The 20258-nt window shown below is 61.9% G+C and overlaps 1 protein-coding gene across 4 annotated transcripts in view; it reads left to right on the top strand.

Annotated features, from left to right (window-relative positions):
* Nucleotides 1-229: 229 nt before the first annotated feature.
* BMP1 (bone morphogenetic protein 1) overlaps nucleotides 230-20258 on the top strand; it is a 38725-nt gene continuing 18696 nt past the window's right edge. For 2 of the 4 annotated variants that reach the window (XR_011378151.1, XM_017338316.3), the window contains exons 1-9: nucleotides 230-537; nucleotides 8419-8514; nucleotides 8722-8814; nucleotides 10036-10212; nucleotides 10373-10490; nucleotides 10689-10867; nucleotides 11209-11314; nucleotides 12513-12637; nucleotides 12866-12981. Coding sequence is in view for 2 of the 4 variants with exons in the window: in XM_017338316.3 (XP_017193805.3) it covers nucleotides 366-537; nucleotides 8419-8514; nucleotides 8722-8814; nucleotides 10036-10212; nucleotides 10373-10490; nucleotides 10689-10867; nucleotides 11209-11314; nucleotides 12513-12637; nucleotides 12866-12981 (1182 nt within the window). In the remaining 2 variants the exon portion in view is untranslated. The remainder of the gene's footprint in view (nucleotides 538-8418; nucleotides 8515-8721; nucleotides 8815-10035; nucleotides 10213-10372; nucleotides 10491-10688; nucleotides 10868-11208; nucleotides 11315-12512; nucleotides 12638-12865; nucleotides 12982-20258) is intronic. The other 2 variants (XR_011378152.1, XM_051836765.2) reach the window with 2 other exon arrangements.

Raw genomic sequence — 20258 nt, 5'->3', positions numbered from 1 at the left:
CGAGAACCCGCCCTCCAGCGGGCTCCTCTCCCTAAAAAGGGGGGGGGGGGGAGGAGGGAGCGAGGGAGGCGAAGCGGGAGCAAAAGGCGAGAGAGAAAGAGGGGAGCAGGCCGGGGAGAGGCGCGGAGGAGCGGGCCGCGAGCGAGGGCGAGGCGGCCGGCCGGCGCGCGGGGGGCGGGAGACAGGAAGGAGGGAAGGGGAGGCGCGGGGGGAGCGAGCGAGAGAGCGAGCGAGCGAGCGAGCGCGCGCCGGCCCGAGGGCAGCGCCTCCCCTGCCCGCCGTCGGCCGCCTCCCTCCCGCCGGCTCCCGCGCCGGGCGACCGCCGCCCCGCGCCCCGCGCGCCCCGCGCGCCCCGCGCCGCCAGCATGCCCGGCGTGGCCCGCCCGCCGCCGCCACCGCCGCCGCCGCTGCTGCTGCTGCTGCTGCTGCTGCTGCCCGCGCGCCCCGGCCGGCCGCTGGATTTGGCCGACTACACCTATGACCTGGGCGAGGAGGACGACCCGGAGCCCCTGAACTACAAAGACCCCTGCAAGGCGGGTAAGCGCCGCCCCCCGGCCCGGGCCCCCTGCAGGCGGGCGGGCGGGCGGGCGTCCGGGGCGCGCGGGCTTAGGGTTTGGGGTTGGAGTGGGGGGGGGGGGACAGTCCAGTGTGGGAAGCCGGGAGCTGCCTGGTTGGCAATGCAGTGGGGAACAAAAGAGCGAGGGAGAGAGGGAGGGGAAGTTTGGGGGACTTTGAGGAGCGAAGTTTTGCTGCAGTTTGTGGAAGCCGCTGCCGCTGCCCGCTGTCCTCAGCGAGGATTCCCGGGGAAATCTTCCTGGGTCCCGGGAGAAAGCAGCCGGCGGGGAAGCCGAGGCTTTTGCAAGCAACTTTGCTGGCCAGACCGTGTGTCTGTCTGTGTGTCTGTGTGTGCCAGGCGTGCCTTCCCCCTTGCCCTCCTCTCGCTCGGAGGCCTGCATCTCCTGGGAGCAGGGCTCCCGGGACCCCCACCCCAGCCCACCGAGAGGAACGGAGTTTTTCCAGGGGTCCCTTGGGATCTGGCTCTTTGGGTATCCCGTGCGTGGTGCCAGTGGCAGCAGCTTTCCTATGGGGAATGCAGGAGACAGATGTCAAAAAGGCAGGGAGCCCAGGCGGGGGTGGGGGGGACTTTCCTTTGCCCCTGTCGTGCCCTGAGGCCCCTCCCGGGCCCAGGGTAGGGTGGGGAGCCGGGGAAACACAAAGAGAACCCTGACTTTTCTGTGTCAGTGCGCCAGAGGTGGATGGGCAGCCGTGTGCCCCACTGTGTGTGTGTGTGTGTGTGTGTGTCCTGGGTGCATGAGACCCTGTGCAACTTCACTCCTGCCCGGGCCACAAGGGTCCTTCCCCTGGAGCGATGGGGTGGCCAGGCACTTGGGTCCCGTCCGATGAGCGGGACACGCGGGACAAGATAGCAGAACTGATCCTCTGCCTCCTGCCTGTAGCTCAGACTTGAGCCCGTCACGAACTAGCCGGAGCCAGGGCAGTGGCACCATTCCTAGTGTGTTGGGTGCAAGGGGCCTACTGGGGCGGGGGGGGAGGGGCAGGTCGCTCTGGTCCTGACCCCACGGGGACTCTGTTCGAGGTGCTCCCTGCCCTGGTACTCCTCTGTGGGCAAGTGGATCCCAGACAGGAATAGGAGACTCACGAGTGGGAGGAAGGAGAAGCCGAGTCCCTCAGCCCTTCCTCCTCCACACCTGCTGGACTGGAGCTGGGAGCTGTCCTCTTTCTCGCTGGGCGCCAGGGGGTGGGCGGGAGGCGGCGAGCACGGAGCGTGGGCACGGGAGGCAGGCAGTGCTGGCTCTGCGTCCCGGACTGGCCACGGAGGGGCTGCCCCGAGTGGGCACCTCACCTGTGCTGCCCAGACGCCAGCGACCTCACCTGGGAAAGGAAACCGTGTCTCGGTGGGAGGAATGCTGGAAGTACTAAATAAATGTTGGCTTCCCACCCCCTGTTGGCTGCGCGTCAGACTGTCACTTCAGTTATTTTTGGAGAGGATGTGACAGAGCTTGGCTTCAGGAAAGGAGAGTGTCCCCATCCTGTGTCACTCATCGCCGTCAGCCGATCTGCGGGGAGGGCCTCCCGAATCCAAAATCCAGGAGCCAAAACTTCTGGGGGGGACACTGGTAGGACGCCACAGGTGGAAGATTCCATACCATGCGACTTTGTGTCGTGCCCCAAATTATCAAGAGTGATGTCTGAATTGGCCACGTGTTAGAAGGTGTAAGTGAAACCCACGGGAACTTCATCAGTCCCAGCCCCAAGGTATCTCCTGTGGACACGCAGGTATTCCAAAAGCTGACCAAGAAAAAAAAATAAATCTCTGTCTCTTGTGGCCTCAAGCTCAGCCCACCCCACGAATGCCTGTTGTGGGAGAGGCAGAGACAGGTAAGGCAGGCCCCAGCCTTGGAGACGCACAGGGACATAGCTCACAGACCCCCGTGTGGGCAGCGTCTCAGGGCAGGGTGCCTCTGGCCCCCTCTGCGGCCCTAGAGCTGGCTGGGGGCCGTGCACGGTGGGGGGCACTGAGAAGGGTCACGAGGTCTTCATGGCAGATACAGTCTGGGTCAGGGCCTTAAGGAACAGGTTGAAAGGGGCCAGCATTGTGGCTCAGTGGATAAAGCTGCTGCCTGCAGGGCCAGCATCCTATGTGGGCGCCAGTTCAAGTCCCGGCTGCTCCACTTCCCATCTGGCTCCCTGCTCATGTGCCTGGGAAAGCAGCAGAGGAGGGCTCTGTTGCAGAGCTTCAGCTCTGTCACCCACATGGGAGACCTGGAAGCAGCTCCTGGCTTCACCCTGGCCCAGCCCTGGCCATTGTGGCCATTGTGGCCATTTGGGGAAGTGAACCAGCGGATGGAAGATCTCTGTCTGTCTGTCTCTCTGTATCTTTGCCTTTTAACAAATAAAATATTTTTTTAAAAACAACTGGGTGGGAAGCCATTCTGACGACTTTCCCTTGTGCTAGGAAATGGGAGTGATTTGGGGAACAGCAAGAGGCTGAGGGCTCTAGACCCGGTCTCAGATTTCATGCTAGGGTGGGGCCAGCTGAACTGGAGCTTCCAGCGAGGCAGGGCGGGGGAGCAGGCTCTCCACCAGGGTGAAGCGAGGCTGGCGCAGAGCTGGGCCAGGCCTGGGGGTGGCCAAGCGGTCCCGGGCCTGACCAGGCCAAGTGCAGGGTCACGGCAGGCAACCCGTTTGGGTGTGACAGATGCATCTGACCCGCTGCCCACCCCTGGAGGAAGCTGGGACAGGCGTTCCAGGCTTCTGCACACACGTGCCGCTCTCTAACAGATTCCATGGCCCTGCCCTCAAGACACGGGTGCCCAGGCTGCACCTCTGGCTGCAACAGGTGACAGCACTGGTCTGCCAGCTGACCTCTGCCCACTCAGCTCTCTCCTCTTCTGAGGGCCTGGAATGAGATCACCCCCCCCCCCCAGCTTCCTGTGACCTCTCAGGGGTCTCAAGGAGAGCCAGATCCCCTTCCTTTGAAGTCTGTCTGGTTGTTCCTGTCACAGGTACGGTTACTGTCCCAGCAAGGGCGGTGTATAGACCCTTGATCCCCCATAGGGGTCCCAGGCATGGGAAGCCAGGGAGGTCTGGGGGTATGCTCAGAGCTGGCCCCCAAGCCTGCTCCCCCTCTCCCTCACCTGGGGGACTTCCAGGTAAGATGCCAAGACTCGAGGGGGCGTCCTGCCCCCGTGATGCCCAGCCCTGTTTGGCTGCCCCAGATGGCCAGCCGGGAAGGACCCCCAGAGGAAGGCTGTGGGCCACGGTGGATTCCCGCGTGGTCCAGAGCCAGTGACGTGGCCCTCAGAGGGTGTGCGAAGCGGAGCAGGCAGGCCCCGGAGGTCAGGAGGCCGTCTCCGCTCTCCGCAGAGCACAGCCCCTCGCAGACGCGCCGAGTGAGTCACCCGCCCACCGTGCCCTGCCCCCCTGAGTCAGCTTCTCTCCCAGTGCCTGGAGGGAGGACGCAGAGCCACACAGTGCCCTGGGCTCTGGATGAGGGGACTGGTGGTCTTCCCGGGAAGCAGACACTCTGCAGAGTTCCGCTTTCACCATGGATCTGGGGAGGAGACATCGGAGAGACAGTGACACGGGCTGCTCCGGGGCCGCAGACAATCTCTCGCGCTGTGTGTCTCTCAGTCTTCTTGTCTCTCATTCCTGTTCATTCCCCAAATGCCAGGAGCCCGGCAACTCCAGTTGGGTCTCCTGTGTGGGTGACAGGGACCCACTAGGCGCCCGAGCCACCACCGGCTCCCTTTCAGGGTGCGCACAATCAGGAAGCTGGATCAGGGCTTCAAACCCGGGCTCTCTGATGTAACACGTGGGCATCTCAGCCAGCAGTTTAGTCTGGGAGCCTCAGCGCCTGGCCCTCATCACGCCCCTCCCCCCCAGCCATTTCCAAGCCCTTCTGTCTTTGGGGGGTGTGGCTAGTGAGGTGTGTGCACCTGCCGCCCTTTGCGGGTTTGATGATGCCGGGGCCGAGTGTGTGAGTGCGCTCCCGCCTGTTCACCTGTGCAGTAGGTGTGAGTGTGAGGCCCTTGTGTGTCCGCGAGGCCTAGGGCGCATCCTCCCCAGCTAGAAGGGGTGCTCACGTGGGACAGGGGCACCCGCTGGGCTGCTCGCCCTGTGCCCCCGCGAGGCGATGCCCTGCCGTGCCCAGGGCTGCAGAGGCTGGAGTCCAGAGGCCGCCGGGAGGAGGAAACGTTCTTCCCAGGCCAGGCGCAGGGATGTGGCTTTCCACTTCCTGTGGAGCAGCCACGAGTGCCCCTGTCTGGCTCGTTGACTGCCGGGAAGCAGAGAGCAACTTCAATCCCTGTGGAGAATTATCAGTGCCCTGGCCCTGACCTCGGGGGTTTTCCTTTGCGTCAGGAGGGCATCCTGGACCCCCCCCCCCCCAGCACCCAGATTCCCTGGTGACCTCATCCCTCAGGCCCAGCTCCTGGCCACAGGCTCTCTGCCCACCCCTCCCCACCCCTACCCTGTTCCCACGCATTCCTCGGCCATGACATTCCCACCACGGGGTGCCCGCTCCCAGCTGTGCTCTGCCTGCCCTGGGACCCACAGGTCTGTGCTGGCCTGTGGCCTCAAGCAGGGGACAGGGGCAGCTGACCCCGTGTGCCCTGAGAAGGGGGTGCGTCGGCCTGGAGCTTCTGGGCGCTGTTGTTGGGGTACTGGGAGAGTGGCCCAGTAGGGGGTACTCGCTCTGCTCCAGGCGCCGGGCGGGCCTCATTCCTCTGTTCCTAGCCCCTCTCCGTGGAGGCTTAATGGAGTTTCCACGGCTTGCCGGCGAGCGGCAGCCCGGCTGCCTGACCCTGGAGCCCAGAGGCTGCTGCGAATGGTCAGCCACCGCCCCCTGGCATCTACAACGGCAAACTCAGCCGCCCAAGGATGGAAAATAGGAAAAAAAATTTTCTGTTCCTGTACTGGACACATCCAGACCTTCCTTTCGCTTTGTCACCTGCTCCTGCAGCGTGACAGCTATTTACAAAGCATTGCCATGGTGTTCGGTGTCCCGACCAGAGACGGTTTTGTGCATACGGAAAGATGCGTGTGGGTTCTGTGCACACAGGGTACTGTTTTGCATGAGGGGCTTGAGCATCCGGGGATTGGGGTATGTGGGGGAGGGGAGTCCTGGAAGCAGCCCTCTTGGACGCTGAGGGGTGACCGGACCCAGGGGTGGCGTAGATGTGGGAGTGGGGAGGTGAGTGTCCGAGCAGTGGTGCAGGGAGGTAGACGTTGGCATGGACGAATCTGCAAGTGCCTCCCATCCCTCGTCCTCGTGGTACCTCTGTGCTGACCCACCGGCTGCTCATCAAGCTGGGGGCCTTGAGCAAGTCATTTCCCCTGCTGGGCAAGCATTGATTTGGAAAAGGAGGGCGGGGGGTGGGGTGCGGTCTGCACCTCTGTCCCAGCATTGGTGTCGGGACCCTCAGCAGACTGTGGCTGGCTGGGGGGAGGGTTAGGATTCCATGCCCTCGGTCATGGCAGAGCACCTGGTCAACCAGAAAGTGCTGCACGGACCTCAGCAGTAAAGTGTCATTGTCGGGCTTCCTGGGCATTGGGCTTGGTTTGTGTGTTTGGAGCTTACACATGGATATGTGTGGTTTTTTTTTTTTTTTTTTTTTTTTTTTGACAGATAGAGTCGTAGCCAGTGAGAAAGAGAGACAGAGAGAAAGGCCTTCCTTCCGTTGGTAACCCCCTAAATGGCCATTATGGCTGGCGCTGTGCCGATCCGAAGCCAGGAGCCAGGTGCTTCTTCCTAGTCTCCCACGCGGGTGCAGGGACCCAAGCACTTGGGCCATCCTCCACTGCACTTCCGGGCCACAGCAGGGAGCTGGATCAGACGTAGAACAGCCAGGTCTTGAACTGGCATCCATACAGGATGCTGGCACTGCAGGTGGTGGCTGCACCCACTGTGCCACAGCGCCGGCCCCGTGCATGCCGATTCTTGCATTTATGTAGTTACAGTTGGATTCTGGAGAGGATATGGACTTGAATGCAGTGGTCCCTGCCCGGGGAGTGGGGAGGCTTGAGTTTTATAAGCCCGGCCTTTCCAGCGACTGGCCGTGCAGTCTTGGCTAAAAACCATTTTGGCTCTGGGCCTGTTTCTTCCCCCTGTGGAGTGGATGGGGGCTCGGGGACGGCTCGTGGCAGTCCCACGTTCTGCTGATCCGTGTCTGGTTGAGCAGGGTGTCCGTGGCGGCGTGGTGTTTCATTCATTCACACGGCTCATCCAGTGCCTTCCACCCAGGCACTGGTGGGCACTGGTCTGTGTGTGGGGATGTCCGTGCCCGACTTGTGCAGCTCTGCCTGGATGGCACAGGTGTGGCTGCAACCAGACGCCCGTGGAAAACCACCCCCCCAGCCCGTGTCTGGCCAGTGGGGCCAGCTGGGCAGGGGAAGCCTGGATGCAAGTCCAGGTTTAACACAGGGTTAACACAGTCCGTGTGTTAACAGCGCTCGGCAGGATGGGAAGCAGTTGTCCCTGCGGGTGGAGCCCTTTTCCAAAAGCAGCCGCTTCGACGGCCTCTGCTTCTCACGCTGCAGACGTCTCGCAAGGAAGATAGACCTCCCTAGCTCCAGAGACGGTCCTCCTCCTAGGCTTCCCTGCGGACGTTTCTGGGGGTTGGCATTCGAGTGGCTTGTGAGGCGCCGGGCCCTCTCCTCCCAGCTGGGAAGCTCCCAGGGCGTGCCTCAGTTTCCCGCACAGGCCTGTCTGCTCCCGTGCCCGTGTGGCCTGCGGTTTTACTTCCCACCCTCCCCTTGGTTGCATCTGCTGCGTGAACATCGCACGCTCAGCACAGCGCCCAGGGTGGGGGCCCACGAGGAGCCACGCTGCCATCTGCCCCGGTTTCGTTCTCTTCAGAGTGCTCGTTGGCAGCTGGGATTCTCTGGGTCAGGATCTGTTTACTTGTGTGCAAGGTTGGAGGTTGGTTCCCCGGCAGCTCTTGCCAGTCCCTGGATCCGTGCCTGGCCCCCCGCGGGGGCTAAGTAAGTATTGGCTCAAGCGTGATGCAACAAGTGACCTGACTGTGCCTTCGTGGAATTCAGTCTGCGAGGGGCTGGGCATCTACTTGCCTAGGATTTTTTTTTTCTTAAGTTTTATTTATTTGAGAGTCAGCATTACAGAGAGGTAGAGGGAGAGAGAGAGATCTTCCATCCTCTGGTTCACTCCCTAGATGGCTGCAATGGCCAGGGCTGAGCCAGGAGCCAGGAGTTTTATCTGCATCTCCCACGTGGGTGCAGGGACCCAAACACATGAACCATCTTCCACTGGTTTTCCCAGGCGCGTTAGTGGGGAGCTGGATCGGAAGTGGAGCAGCCGGGCATGAACTGGCATCCATATGGGATGCTGGTGTCACAGGCGGTGGCATTACCTGCTGCGCCAGAGCTCCAGCCCTAGCTGAGTTTTTTAAAAAATATATTTAGTTATTTTTATTTAAAAGGCAGAGAGAAAGAAAGAGAAAGACATGGAGAGATTTCCCATCTGCTGTCTTTTTTTTTTTTTTTCTCTAAATGCTTGTGACAGCCAGGGCTGGGTCAGGCCAGAGCCAGGAACCGCAGAACTCAGTGTGGGTCTCCCACATGGGTGGCAGGGACCCAATGACTTGAGCCATCACTTGTGGTCTCCCAGGGTCTACACTGGCAGGAAGCTGGAATGAGAAGCAGGCCCTTCAGTAGGGGATGTGGTGTCTCGAGTACGTGCTTAACTCTGTGCCCAACACCCGCCCCCTCTCTGCTGGAGGTTTAACAAGAAACTCCAAGAGCCCAGCCCTCCTTGCCCTTCTTCCTCCTCCGATGACCTCTGGGGACCCGGGGTGCAGTGGGGACTGGGGCCGGAGCCACCGGCGGGGTGCTGGGTCAGAGGATTAACCATGCCCCTGCCTCTTCTCTCCTCTCCAGCGGCCTTTCTCGGAGACATCGCCCTGGATGAGGAGGACCTGTGGGCCTTCCGGGCGATGCCACGCGCGGCCCGCACGTCTTCCATCAGAGCCGCAGGTACGCCAGGGACAGTCCGGCCCTCGCCGGCCCAGAAACCGGTTGCAGACTTGGGGAAACAAGGGCCCTCCCTGTTCCCGGCCAGGCCCTCCCAGGACAGAGGCCGTGAGCTTGAACCCAGCACCCGGGCGGGTCTTCCCTTGGGAGGAGGAGTGGTCAGTGTAGGCATCGCCGGGAGCTGAACACCAACATTATTCCTGCTGACAGTTCACAAAGCACCTTCAAGAGTGTTATGTAACTCCACTGTCCCCACGCCGCTTCAAAGGGCCGTGTCAGGTCCGGAAACCGAGACTCGCAGAGGTATAGTGACTTGCCCAGTGTCCCACAGCCGGCCCGTGGCAGAACTGGGGCTGGACCCCAAGCCTTCTCATTCCTCCTCTGCAACACTTGTCCCGGCCCTGTCACCCTTCCTGGCTTCTGCGCATCCAGCTGAGACGCCCCCCTGTGACCCCTCCCCCCCAGCTGTCCCCTGGGCAGCACGGCACCCCTCTGCATCCCTGTGGCCACGCTGTCCGCGTCCTGCCTAGCACGCTGTAATGCAATGATTCCTTTACATGTCTGCCTCGCAGCTGGCCCGGGTAGGTCCTTCAGATCCCTGGTTGTGGCCCAAGCCCCTCGCCACCCACCCAGCACATGAGTGTGGCTGAGAGGGTGGCAGCAGGGAGGGTAGGGCCGGGTGGTCTTCCCAGCCTTGTCGCTGCTCGGCGGCACGTCGCAGGCTTGGGACGCGGTGCTGAGAGCCCGCAGAGAGCTCTGCCCCCAGTCCACCAGGTGAGTCAGACCAAAGCTGGGGCCTGAGCTTCTCCCCCTGGGCCACTCGCGGAGAACGGCGCTCGCCCGCATCCCACAGAGCTGGCGTGTCCAGTGGAAACCAGACTCTGGGGGACCGAAGGGGACGCACAGCCCCGTGTACACCTTGGGTGGTGAGGGTTACAGGGCGAGAGGCGACGTTTTCCCAGCCTCAGCTGCCCCAGGTGAGGGCTCCGGGCTCCACCGTGCTGTGGCGCAGCCACAGCGAGTTCTGGCGAGTTGTGGGAGCCGCTCTGGGCACGACAGAGCTATTTGGCTGTGGCACACGCCATCCCCGAGAACGCCAAATTAGCCAGGACTGAGCCCTTGATGTTGCACGTGCTGATATAACGCGCTGTTGTTCTCTGCACGGCACGCGGCGGCCTGCAGGTCCTTGGGGGCGCTATTCAGACCTTCCGCCCTGTGCCCGGGGGCCTTATGAACGTCAGAACCGTCAGCAAAAGAGAAAGACTGGCGCTAAATACGTTTCCAGAGAGACCCTGGCTTACAGAGAGCGGGCGCGGCAGGGCGCTGTGTCCACCGGGTGTGTGCACGCGCGGCGACTCTGGTTCTCACAGCGCTCCCCGTGTCTGCGAATGACCCCGAAAGCCCTGAGAGTATTGATCCTGCGGTGACAAATCACTTTCAGCAAGCAGGCAAATGTGTCAGTACAGAAGCCTCCCCGTGCCCCCTTCATTCCCCCCCCCCAATCCCTTCCTTTCGGCCTTCCAGAAAATTCTTCCACCACCACCTGCCAGAACACCCGTGGGCAGCCTCAGAGGGACACCCGTGGGAGATGGAGAGGCCGGGCCCGGAGCCGGAGCCGGAGCCGGCGGGCAGCCACCTCCAGACCGGAGCGCGTGTGGCCCGATGGGGTCATCCCCTTTGTTATTGGGAGCAACTTCACTGGTGAGCATGGGACTGGGGTGGGGGGGCCCCAGCCTGCACCTGGGGCTTGCCTGGGGTGACCTGGGGGTCCACAGGCGCTCCGGGAGCAGGGCGGGGGGGGGGCGTGGTAGGGAGGGCCCAGCGGGACACCGTGACAGCCTGGCTTGTTCCCCTCTGCTAGGCAGCCAGCGGGCAGTCTTCCGGCAAGCCATGAGGCACTGGGAGAAGCACACCTGTGTCACCTTCCTGGAGCGCACCGACGAGGATAGCTACATCGTGTTCACCTACCGACCCTGCGGGTGAGCACGGACCGCCGGGCACCGCACCCTGGGCCACAGCCCCCACCCGCGTCCCACCCCGGGCACAGCCTTGGGATCGGCTTCAGGCCCTCCCCGCCCCTCCGCCCCCCTGCCCACCCCCTGCAGCCTGGCCCCGCCCCTGAGTGGATGCACTCCCCCAGCTCGGGACCACCCCCCTGAGCTGGCCCCGCCCTCCAGGTGCTGCTCCTACGTGGGTCGCCGCGGCGGGGGCCCCCAGGCCATCTCCATCGGCAAGAACTGTGACAAGTTCGGCATCGTGGTCCACGAACTGGGCCATGTCATTGGCTTCTGGCACGAGCACACGCGGCCGGACCGGGACCGCCACGTGTCCATCGTGCGGGAGAACATCCAGCCAGGTACACACCTGTGCCCGCCCTGGGGTCCCCTGGCGTGGGTGGGAGCTCTCGGTCACCTCGGAATTCCCGTCTCTGCTTGCTGGGCAGTGGTCACACGCCTGGTAGCGTGGCTCCCTCGGGCCCCCCTCTCGGAGGGGCTGGGGTCCAGCTGCCCTGCCCCGACGGCTGTCTCAGGCCTTTCCCTTCACCGCCTCCCCAGCCATGGCTTAGGGATGGGTCCTTCCTTCCTATGTCCCCCGGGCCTTCCCTCTAGCCGGTGCTCTGCCCGCCGCCCCACCCCCACCTCCCGCTGGACAGAACAGGGAGGACCTGCGCCCACGCCCTTGTCCTGGCCTCCGCAGGGCAGGAGTATAACTTCCTGAAGATGGAAGTGCAGGAGGTAGAGTCCCTCGGGGAGACCTACGACTTTGACAGCATCATGCACTACGCCCGGAACACCTTCTCCAGGTGAGAGCCGGGCCCGGCCTTTTCTGGGGCGGCCCCACACTTCTGCCTCGCGCCCTGTGCCCTGCGCCCTGCACCAGCCTGCCCTCAGGGGCGGGGACCAAGGGGAACAGCCTGTGGGCACCCTCCCCCACCACGCGCTGCTGTCCCTGGCCACACCTAGGTTCTCCACCCACTGCTGTGCACACGGGAGGTTACCTGGCCCCCAGCAAGCTGACATCCAGCCTGGCCACCTGGAGCCCGGGGGCCCACGAGGAGCTGAGCTTTCTCTCCTCTGTCAGCTTGCTGGCCCCAGCCAGCTATGGGCATGCCCCCCCTTGTTTTTGCAATGGGCTTATTTGCATACAGCCTGCTCCCTGGCCTGCCTCCAGCTGACCAGCACATCCCAGTTCCCAGAAGTCACAGCCAGGACCCCCAAAAGTGGCGGCCTGGCCTTTGCCTTCCTGGCTGCTCTCCCGCAGAGTGTGGGAACTGGGCTTCCCCCAAGCCCGGCTCTTTGCTCATCCACCTCTCCTCCTACTGCTCCTCCTACTGCCGGTACCCGACCCCGCCCCCCACCTGGGGGAGCTCAGGCCAGGAAGACGCTGAGCTCATCGCCCCCACACCCAGACCCCTCCTGGCCTTTCCCACCCCCTGCTGTGGACCGCCCAGCTGGGTGTGAGTCAGGGGCCCTGGGGAGGCCGGCGGCGGCCTGCTGCCCTTTGCCTGCTCTGTGCCGCCTGGATGGAGACCCCCAGGATGTCGCAGGAGGGACCGGGAGCTGGCAGGGCTGTCCCCAAGGTTAGGCGGCCACCGTGGCACCTGCCCTTTGGCCTGGTTCCAGGCGGTGTCCCTGGCTGTCCAGCCAGCAGGGCGGGGAGGCGGCGCAGAGCATCCTGGGAGAAGCCTAGTCAGGGCGGGGTCTGCCACAGAAGCAGCGGCTGGGGGAGGGGGAGGGGCCCGGCCTGGAAGTCGGGGGCAGCAGGCCTGTGTCTCTGAGCTCCCGCAGCACTGCTGGGGCTGCCCTGGCTCCTGTGGTGTAGTTGCCACGGGGCACGATGGCAGCCGGGCAGTGGGCAGTGTAATGACAGGGTGAGCCAGCTCCGCCCGTCCCTGACCCCGACGAGGAATGTCGGCTGGGCAGGGTCGCGCCCTGTGGGTGCCCACGGGCACGCCGGCCCACCTCCCCTCAGACCCCACCCCCTCTCTCCCCCCACCCCAGGGGCATCTTCCTGGACACCATTGTGCCCAAGTACGAGGTGAACGGGGTGAAGCCCCCCATTGGCCAGAGGACCCGGCTCAGCAAGGGCGACATCGCACAAGCCCGCAAGCTCTACAAGTGCCCAGGTCTCGGCAGGGCAGGGCGCGGGTGGGAGGGCGGCAGAGGCCAGGGAGCAGCCACGCACGGGTCCAGGGGAGCTGGGTGGTGCTGGGTCCCGCGTTGCCTTGACGACAGGGCATCCGGTTTCCAAGGCAGCGCCAGCTGGGACGGCAGGAGGGGGGGAGGGTGAGCCGGGAGGTGAAGGCCTGGGGGCGCCTGGGTCCAGCTGCCCAGTCACTCCCTTTCCTTGACAGCCTGTGGAGAGACCCTGCAGGACAGCACCGGCAACTTCTCCTCCCCCGAGTACCCCAACGGCTACTCCGCCCACATGCACTGTGTCTGGCGCATCTCGGTCACGCCGGGGGAGAAGGTAACTCCCTCCTCTGCTGGACCCCCAGCGTAGGGGGCCCGGCGATCCACCACCCGCGCCTCGCCTCACAGTCGGTGTCGGTCGGCACTCGTACGTAGGTGGCACCACTGTGTGCGTTTACCCGGCAGGTCCCATCTGAGCACCTGCTCCTTCCTCAGCGCTCGACCCCTCGTTCAGTGCTCCCGCCTGTGCTGTGACTTCCATACAAACCCAGGCACGGGGGGTTAGGCCCAGCCTCCGCTCCCGGCTCTCCCGGCTGTCCCCTCCGGGCCTTTCCCAGCCCTGACGAGCTCTCCCTGGGAACAGCTGAGGAAGCCTCCAGCACACTGGCCTCTGCTTGCCCTCACCCTCTGCTCCTACACGCCAGGGTCCCCCAGCGGCTGCTGGGCCTGGTCGTCTGCCCCCAGCTCGCTGGCCGCCTGTCACCTGTGGCTCCGTTCTGGTCCAGAGCACAGTCTCAGCTCCCACCTTCCCTGTCACCTTGGGGATTCACTCCTGGTTCTCAACTCACTGCCACCCGCAGACCAGGAAGTGGGTGGAAGCTGTCCCTATCTTCATGGTCTGAATGTGGCCTCCTCCAGGAAGCCTTCCCTGCCTGTTACTTGTGGATGCTGTTGTAGAAGGGGCCCGGCCTCCCTCTGCAGGGTTCTCCTTGTTTCCCCGAGGCCCTCAAAAAGTGTTTGGGGGGCACGCTGATCTGTCCCTGTGCTCGCCGTGTGCAGCCTGGGCCTGCTGGGTGTCATGCATTTCAAATTCCCAAGGGTGAGCTACAGGACTCTGTGATCCTGAGTGGAACGTGCTGCTTCCTGTCCCAGCGAAGCCTCCAGCCTGATTGGTCCCATTGTCCATCCCAGGGGGTCCATCCGGGCCACCGGGAGTCAGTGTCCCCAGCCAGCAGGTGGCCATCGCTCTTGCCTCTGCCTCCTGCTCCTGTGCCCAGCGTGTCTTCTGGGTCTTCACCCTGGTCTTCGGTCCAGACCTAGAGCAGAACGTGGACCAAAGCAGAATCCAGACCTCCCTCCACGCTGGGCCGTGGAGCCGCAGGCCCCGCATCCCCCGCATCCCCACCCGCAGTGATGCCGCTGCCCCTCCCCCCGCAGCACCAGCCAGGTCACCGCCACCTGAGCCCGCCCCCTTGTCGTCCGCCTGTCCCCGGCACAGGAAGTGGCTCTAAAGCGGGGAGCGCGTGCACTCCACCAGGTCCGCCGCTCCCGCAGTGGGCCCGGCCCTTTTGAACAAGTAGGAGAGATGTGTTGGAAGGGCCCTGTTTCCAGGGAGCCCAGGCGGCCAAGCAGCCGAGTGTGTCTTTGCTGATGGTCTGTTTAACTGAGGACTGCCATTCAGCCGGCTGGCTTGCTGTTCCCTGAATCCACTCCCCTACATACACAGACACACATGCACACACGCACACACACGCATGCGTGAACACACACACCCACACACATGCACACACATGCTCACGAACACACGCACGCACACTCACACACACACTCGCACCCCCATCTGAAGCTGCTGTGCCGAGTTCTGCAGATGACACCCGCTGACCACATCTGCAAGCTATTTGGCTCTGCTGCCACTGTGGACCGGGGCGGACGCCAGCGCAGAGGCGTGCTCCCCGGCCCTCCCCCGCCGGCCGTTTCCCTTCCAAGCGCTGCTCCTTCGTGTCTGTCCTCATTGCAAGATCGCGCTCACGCACGGAGTTGTCGCTGAGGGTTGAGTGATTCCGTCATCTCTCTTGGTTGGCGATCGACCACCTCCGCTCCAAAGCGAGCCCATCCCTTCCCCGCACAGCCTCGCGTTCCAGATCTCACGCTAAAACTGCACTCTCTGCTCTTTTAATCCAGCCACACCCTGACTTCTTCCCTCTCCCCAGGGTCCCCGCTACCCCGGCTGTGTAAGTCTCCCCCACAAAGAACAGTAGAGTGAACAGTTACGGAGCAGCCAAGCACGTGTCACATTCTTTTAAGATTTATTTATTTGCTTGAAAGGTGGAGTTAGAGAGAGAGAGAGAGAGAGTGAGCGAGCAAGAGAGAGGTCTTCCATCTGCTGGTTCACTCCCCAAATGGCTGCAATGGTTGGAACTGGCTGAGCTGAAGCCAGGAGCCAGGAGCTTCTTCCAGGTCTCCCATGGGGGTGCAGGGGCCCAAGCACTTGGACCATTTTCCACTGCTGTCCCCAGGGCAGTAGCAGGGAGCTGGGCTGGCACCCCTATGGTAGGCGGCAGTTTAACCTGTTATGCCATGATGCCGGCCCCATGTATCACGTTCTTTATGTGTGTTATAGCTTCTCTCTAAAAGTTTGACTTATTATTCCAGGAAAAGAGAGACAGTTCCCATCTGGTGGTTCTCGCCCCAGCTGTCAGAAACAGCTGGCGCTGGACTGGCCTGAAGCCAGGAGCTGGGCATAGTCTAACCGCAGGCTCCCACGTGGGAGGCAGGAGCCCGTGACTGGAGCCCTGGCTGCTGCCTCCCAGGGTCTGTTGGGCAGGAAGCTGAGTCAGAGCTGGATCTGGGGGTCAGACCCAGGCACTCCGATGTGCCGAGTGGCCAGTGTCTTTTTTTTTTTTTTTTTAAGATTTATGTATTATTTACTTGGAAAGCAGAGCGCCAGAGGAGAGAGAGAGAGAGGAGACGCAGGAAGATCTCGCCTCTGCTGATTCGCTCTGGAAGTGGCTGCCTTGGCTGGTCCATGCTGCAGCCAGGACTCCAGTGGGGTCCCTTTGTGGGTGGCAGGGGCCATCTGCTGCTGCCTTCCCAGGCGCATTAGCAGGGAGCTGGATCAGAAGAGCAGCAGCCAGGACTCTAGCATTATGGGATGTCAGGGTTGCAGGCTGCGGCTTAACCTGCTGAGCCACAACGGCCGCCCCATGACTGGTCTCTTAACCACTAGGCTAAAATGCTTGCTCCCTGTGTCTTTTTTTTTTTTTTTTTTTTTTTTTTTTTTTTTTTTTTTGACAGGCAGAGTGGACAGTGAGAGAGAGAGACAGAGAGAAAGGTCTTCCTTTGCCGTTGGTTCACCCTCCAATGGCCACCGCGGCTGGCGTGCTGCGGCCGGCACACCGCGCTGATCTGAAGGCAGGAGCCAGGTACTTATCCTGGTCTCCCATGGGGCGCAGGGCCCAAGCACTTGGGCCATCCTCCACTGCACTCCCGGGCCACAGCAGAGAGCTGGCCTGGAAGAGGGGCAACCGGGACAGAATCTGGTGCCCCGACCGGGACTAGAACCCGGTGTGCCGGCGCCGCAAGGCGGAGGATTAGCCTAGTGAGCCGTGGCGCCGGCCACTCCCTGTGTCTTATTTGAAAGACAGAGAGAGGGGGGGAGAGGGAGATCTTCCATCCATCGGTTCACTTCCCAGTGGCTGGGAAGCCAGGAGCAGGAACTCCATCTGGGTCTCCTGTGTGGGTGGCAGGGACCCAAGCACCTGGGCCATCTTCCGCTGCCTTCCCAAGGCCATAGCAGAGAGCCGGAAGCAGAGCAGGGATACGGGACCCAGGCATTGCAGTGGGCATTTTAACTTGCTGTGTCACCACGGCCAGCCCCTCCACACACCTCAGGAAGCCCCCTTATGGGTGCGTCCCCACGCCCTGTGCCATTCCAACCGCCACTTCAGTTTAGCAATGGCGCCTTCAGCAACCCTGTGGGGACAGAGATGCACAGGGTAGTTCCTGCTCCGTGGAGCGTGGGGTCAGGGCTGGGGTCACGGAGAGCACCGTCTTCCTTCCTGTCCAGAGTTTAACCCCCATGGCGACCGGATCAGGAGCAGCTTCCTTCCTGTTGTTCCTGGCTGACACCCGGGCCATCCACAGGCCGCGGGGCCCCGCCCCGGGAGCCCCCCTGCTCGGCTCTGCTGTCGCACCCTCATTCCCTGGCAGCTCCCTGCCTTTTTCAGAGGCCTGCCTGGAGCTCCGGGGAGAGAAGTGGGCTAGGGGTCAAGATGCCAGGTGAATCCGGGCACGGCCGTAGAAGGGCGTAAGGCACAGAGCCCTGGATGAGGGACAGGCTTGTAGGTGAGCCCAGCACAGCGCCGTGGGCACACACACATTGGAAGGGCTGGGGAGCGGGGTGATAGCACCCAGTCTGTGTTGGTCAGCAGCTGCGTGCCAGGCACACATGACTCCCTCATTCCCTGCCATGTTTTCAAAGCCAGCACCTGTTAGCCCTACAAGACGAGGGAACTCCCGGCGCTAAGGCGCCATGGGTTAACTCACCGCCTGCGACGCCAGCATCCCATAAGGGCTGCTCCATTTCCCAACCAGCTCCCTGCTATGCGCCTGGGAAAGCAGCAGAGGATGGCCCAAGTGCTTGGGCCCCTGCACCCACGTGGGAGACCCAGAAGCTCCTGGCTCCTCGCTTCAGCTGGCCCAATCCTGGCTGTTGCGGCCATTTAGGGAGAGAGCCAGTACATGGAAGATTCTTTCTGTCTCTCCCTCCCGCCCTCTCTAACTTTGCCTTTCAAACAATTAAGTAAATCTTAATTTAAAAAAAATAAATAAACTAAAGCTCAAGAGCTTGAGTGAGTCTGCCCCGTTCACGTGGAAGCAGCTTTTAGCTCTAGACTGTGGCCTTTCCCTGCAAACCTTAAATGCAGCCGCCTGCCATAACAAGTGGACTTTGACATCCATTCTGGCGGCCGAGAGGCTGTTTTTCACTCGCCTCTCAGTTCTCAGCTCACGGCTACAAATGCCAGTGATTGACAGGAAAATCTTAGACAAACGCGCACGTCGGGGCCGGCATTGTGGCATAGCAGGTAAAAGCCCAGCCTGTGGCGCTGGCATCCCCTCTGGGCGCCTGTTCGAGTCCTGGCTGCCTCACTTCCAACCCAGCTTCCTGCTAGTGGCCTGAGAAAAGCAGTGGAAGATGGCACAAGCGTTTGGGCCCCTGCACCCACATGAGAGGCCTTGGTGAGGCTCCTGTCTCCTGGCTTTGGCCAGGCCCAGCCCTGGGTGTTGGGGCCATCTGGGGAATGACAGAGGATGGAGAGTGTCTCTCTCTCTCTCTCTCTCTCTCTCTGTGTGTGTCTCCCTCTCTCTCTCTCTCTGCAACTCTGACTTTCAAATAAATAAAAGCAGTACAGCCCCCCGCCCCCAGAGTCCGCGCTCACCTCCTGAGCCGCTGGCCGAGGAGGATGTCCCTGGCGCCCGAGCAATGGGCAGAGCCCTAGTGTGGAGGGGGTTTCCCAGGAGGTCACGGTCAGTGGGCCGAACCTTGCAGAGGAGCCACAGAGATAAGGGCCGTGGACGTCTTCCTAGCTGGCGTTATCCACTCTCACTTCCGTCCCTGCCAACTCACATCCGCCCTGTTCTTCAAGCTCCAGCCCAAATCCCACCTCCTCCTAAGTCCCTGCCACGTGGGAGCTTGTGGCCTTACTTAGTGTGGTGGTGATTGGCAGGCCCACGGCGGCGGGGCTGAAGGTGTATGTACCTTTAAGATCCCCACATGCCTGGGTCTGACTCCCAGCTGTGCTAGCTGCTGAGTGTGTGACCTTGGGGAAGCCGCTTAACCTTGCTGTGCCTTTATTTCTCCATCTGTGAAATGGGCCCAGGGATGGCACCTCCTTCGTGGAGCTCCTGTGAGGATGAGTGGTGAGGACATGGCCAACAGCAGCTGCTTGGCTGTTCTGTCTGGTCCTACCCCATTCACTGAGGATGCCTGAGCGCTTCCCCCAGGCTCCCTGTTGGCCTCTCTACTGCTGGGAGCTGGTTCAGACCCATTCAACTTCCGTAGGGAAATTGGCATGTGCTGAGTGCCGGCTGTGAGTGTCCACCTTGGTTAATTCCCTAAGGCCCTGTGAGGCGGGTGGCGGTAGAGCCCACCAGCAGATAAGAGACGGCAGTGACGCACCCGTTTGGGCGGCAGGAGCACGCCGAAGCCAGACGCTGCGTCACCAGCGCTCGGACCCGCTCCGCTTCCTGGACAGACAGGCGAGGGGTCTGGCAGTGAGTCCCCGGAAGCTCCCAGCTGGTGTGTCGCTCCGTGCCCCCCCACCCCCGCTGCCCAGTGGAGCCGTGAGCCGAGGCACCGAGGCTGCGGGGAGCGAAACCACAGGCTCGGAGTCACCAGCCAGGAAGTGGCAGAGCTGGCGGGGTTTTCCTTGGCCGTGGGCAGCGTGCTGCCACCCAGGCACAGCTGTGTCCACATGACAGATGCCGGACGACTCTTAATTAGACACCTCCGGTCCCAATATAGCCTGCACCGGGCCTCCCGGGCGAGGGGGTTCCAGTGCCTCTCATCTCCTTTGGAGGTCTGGGGTGGGCCCCTTGGGGGGTTCTGCCAGCCGGCATGGCTCTGAGCGGCATTGATGGGCGGGCCCAGGGCCGCCACGTGGAGTGGGGGTAGGGATGGGGCAGGCTGGGAACCGAGGAGCCCGAGTACCCTCACTTGGCCTCTCCGTTCCTTCTTCCACCCAGCAGCTGCTTTTTGGCTCTTTAAGGAAGATTTTTATTTATTTATTCCTTTTACAGACAAATATATATAGAGAGAGAGAGAGAAAGGGAGAGCAAGCGATAATGCTTCCGTCTCCCGGTTCACTCCCCGAATACCTACAATGTCGGGGAGTGGACCAGGCTGAAGGCAGAAGCTGAGAACTCCATCTGGGCTCCCAAATACTCAGGCCATCACCTGGCAGCCCCTCCACCCCGGCCCCTTGTGTGTTAGCAGGAAGCTGGAATCGGGAGTGGAATCAGGACTTGAACCTGGCACTCAGATACGAGGTGCAGGTGTCATGGCCACTCAGCCAAGCGCCTACCCCAGCACCTCTTTTAAAAGATATTTCTGTTATTTGTTAGATACAAAGATAACGTGCACGTGTAAGACTTTGGAACCATCTAGAAACGCATATAAGTGAATGTTCTCGCCCTTGATCCTCTGAGTCCCCCTCCTCGGAGGCGCCAGTGTTGGTGACACTCGGGTGTCCCTCCAGGTCTGTCCAGGTGTGTGTGCATGTGTATGTATGTGTGGACACACAGAACAGAAGGGACCCCGTCCACACAGGTCGGGTCAGCTGCAGCTTGCTTTGCACTTCACCTTGAACGTGGTCCTCGTCCACGTCGGCACACAGACTTCACGCGGTCACGTTCCTGGCTGCTTAGCATTCTGTTCTCTGTTTCTCTATTGAGTTTCTACTGCTGGATGCTTGATCAGTTTTTCCAAGGTTTCATTATTACCAAGAAAGCTACAATAATTAGCTTTAAATTTCTGCCTCTCCATGCTTGGGCAAGGAAGCATCTGTAGATTCCTGGAAACAAAATTCCACCCAAGAATTATTTCCTAAGCACCTA

This window comes from Oryctolagus cuniculus, chromosome 8 (genome assembly GCF_964237555.1).
Source record: "Oryctolagus cuniculus chromosome 8, mOryCun1.1, whole genome shotgun sequence".
Taxonomy (NCBI): domain Eukaryota; kingdom Metazoa; phylum Chordata; class Mammalia; order Lagomorpha; family Leporidae; genus Oryctolagus; species Oryctolagus cuniculus.
The sequence above is the reverse complement of the archived record's forward strand: the minus strand, read 5'-3'. Positions and strand labels throughout refer to the sequence as shown.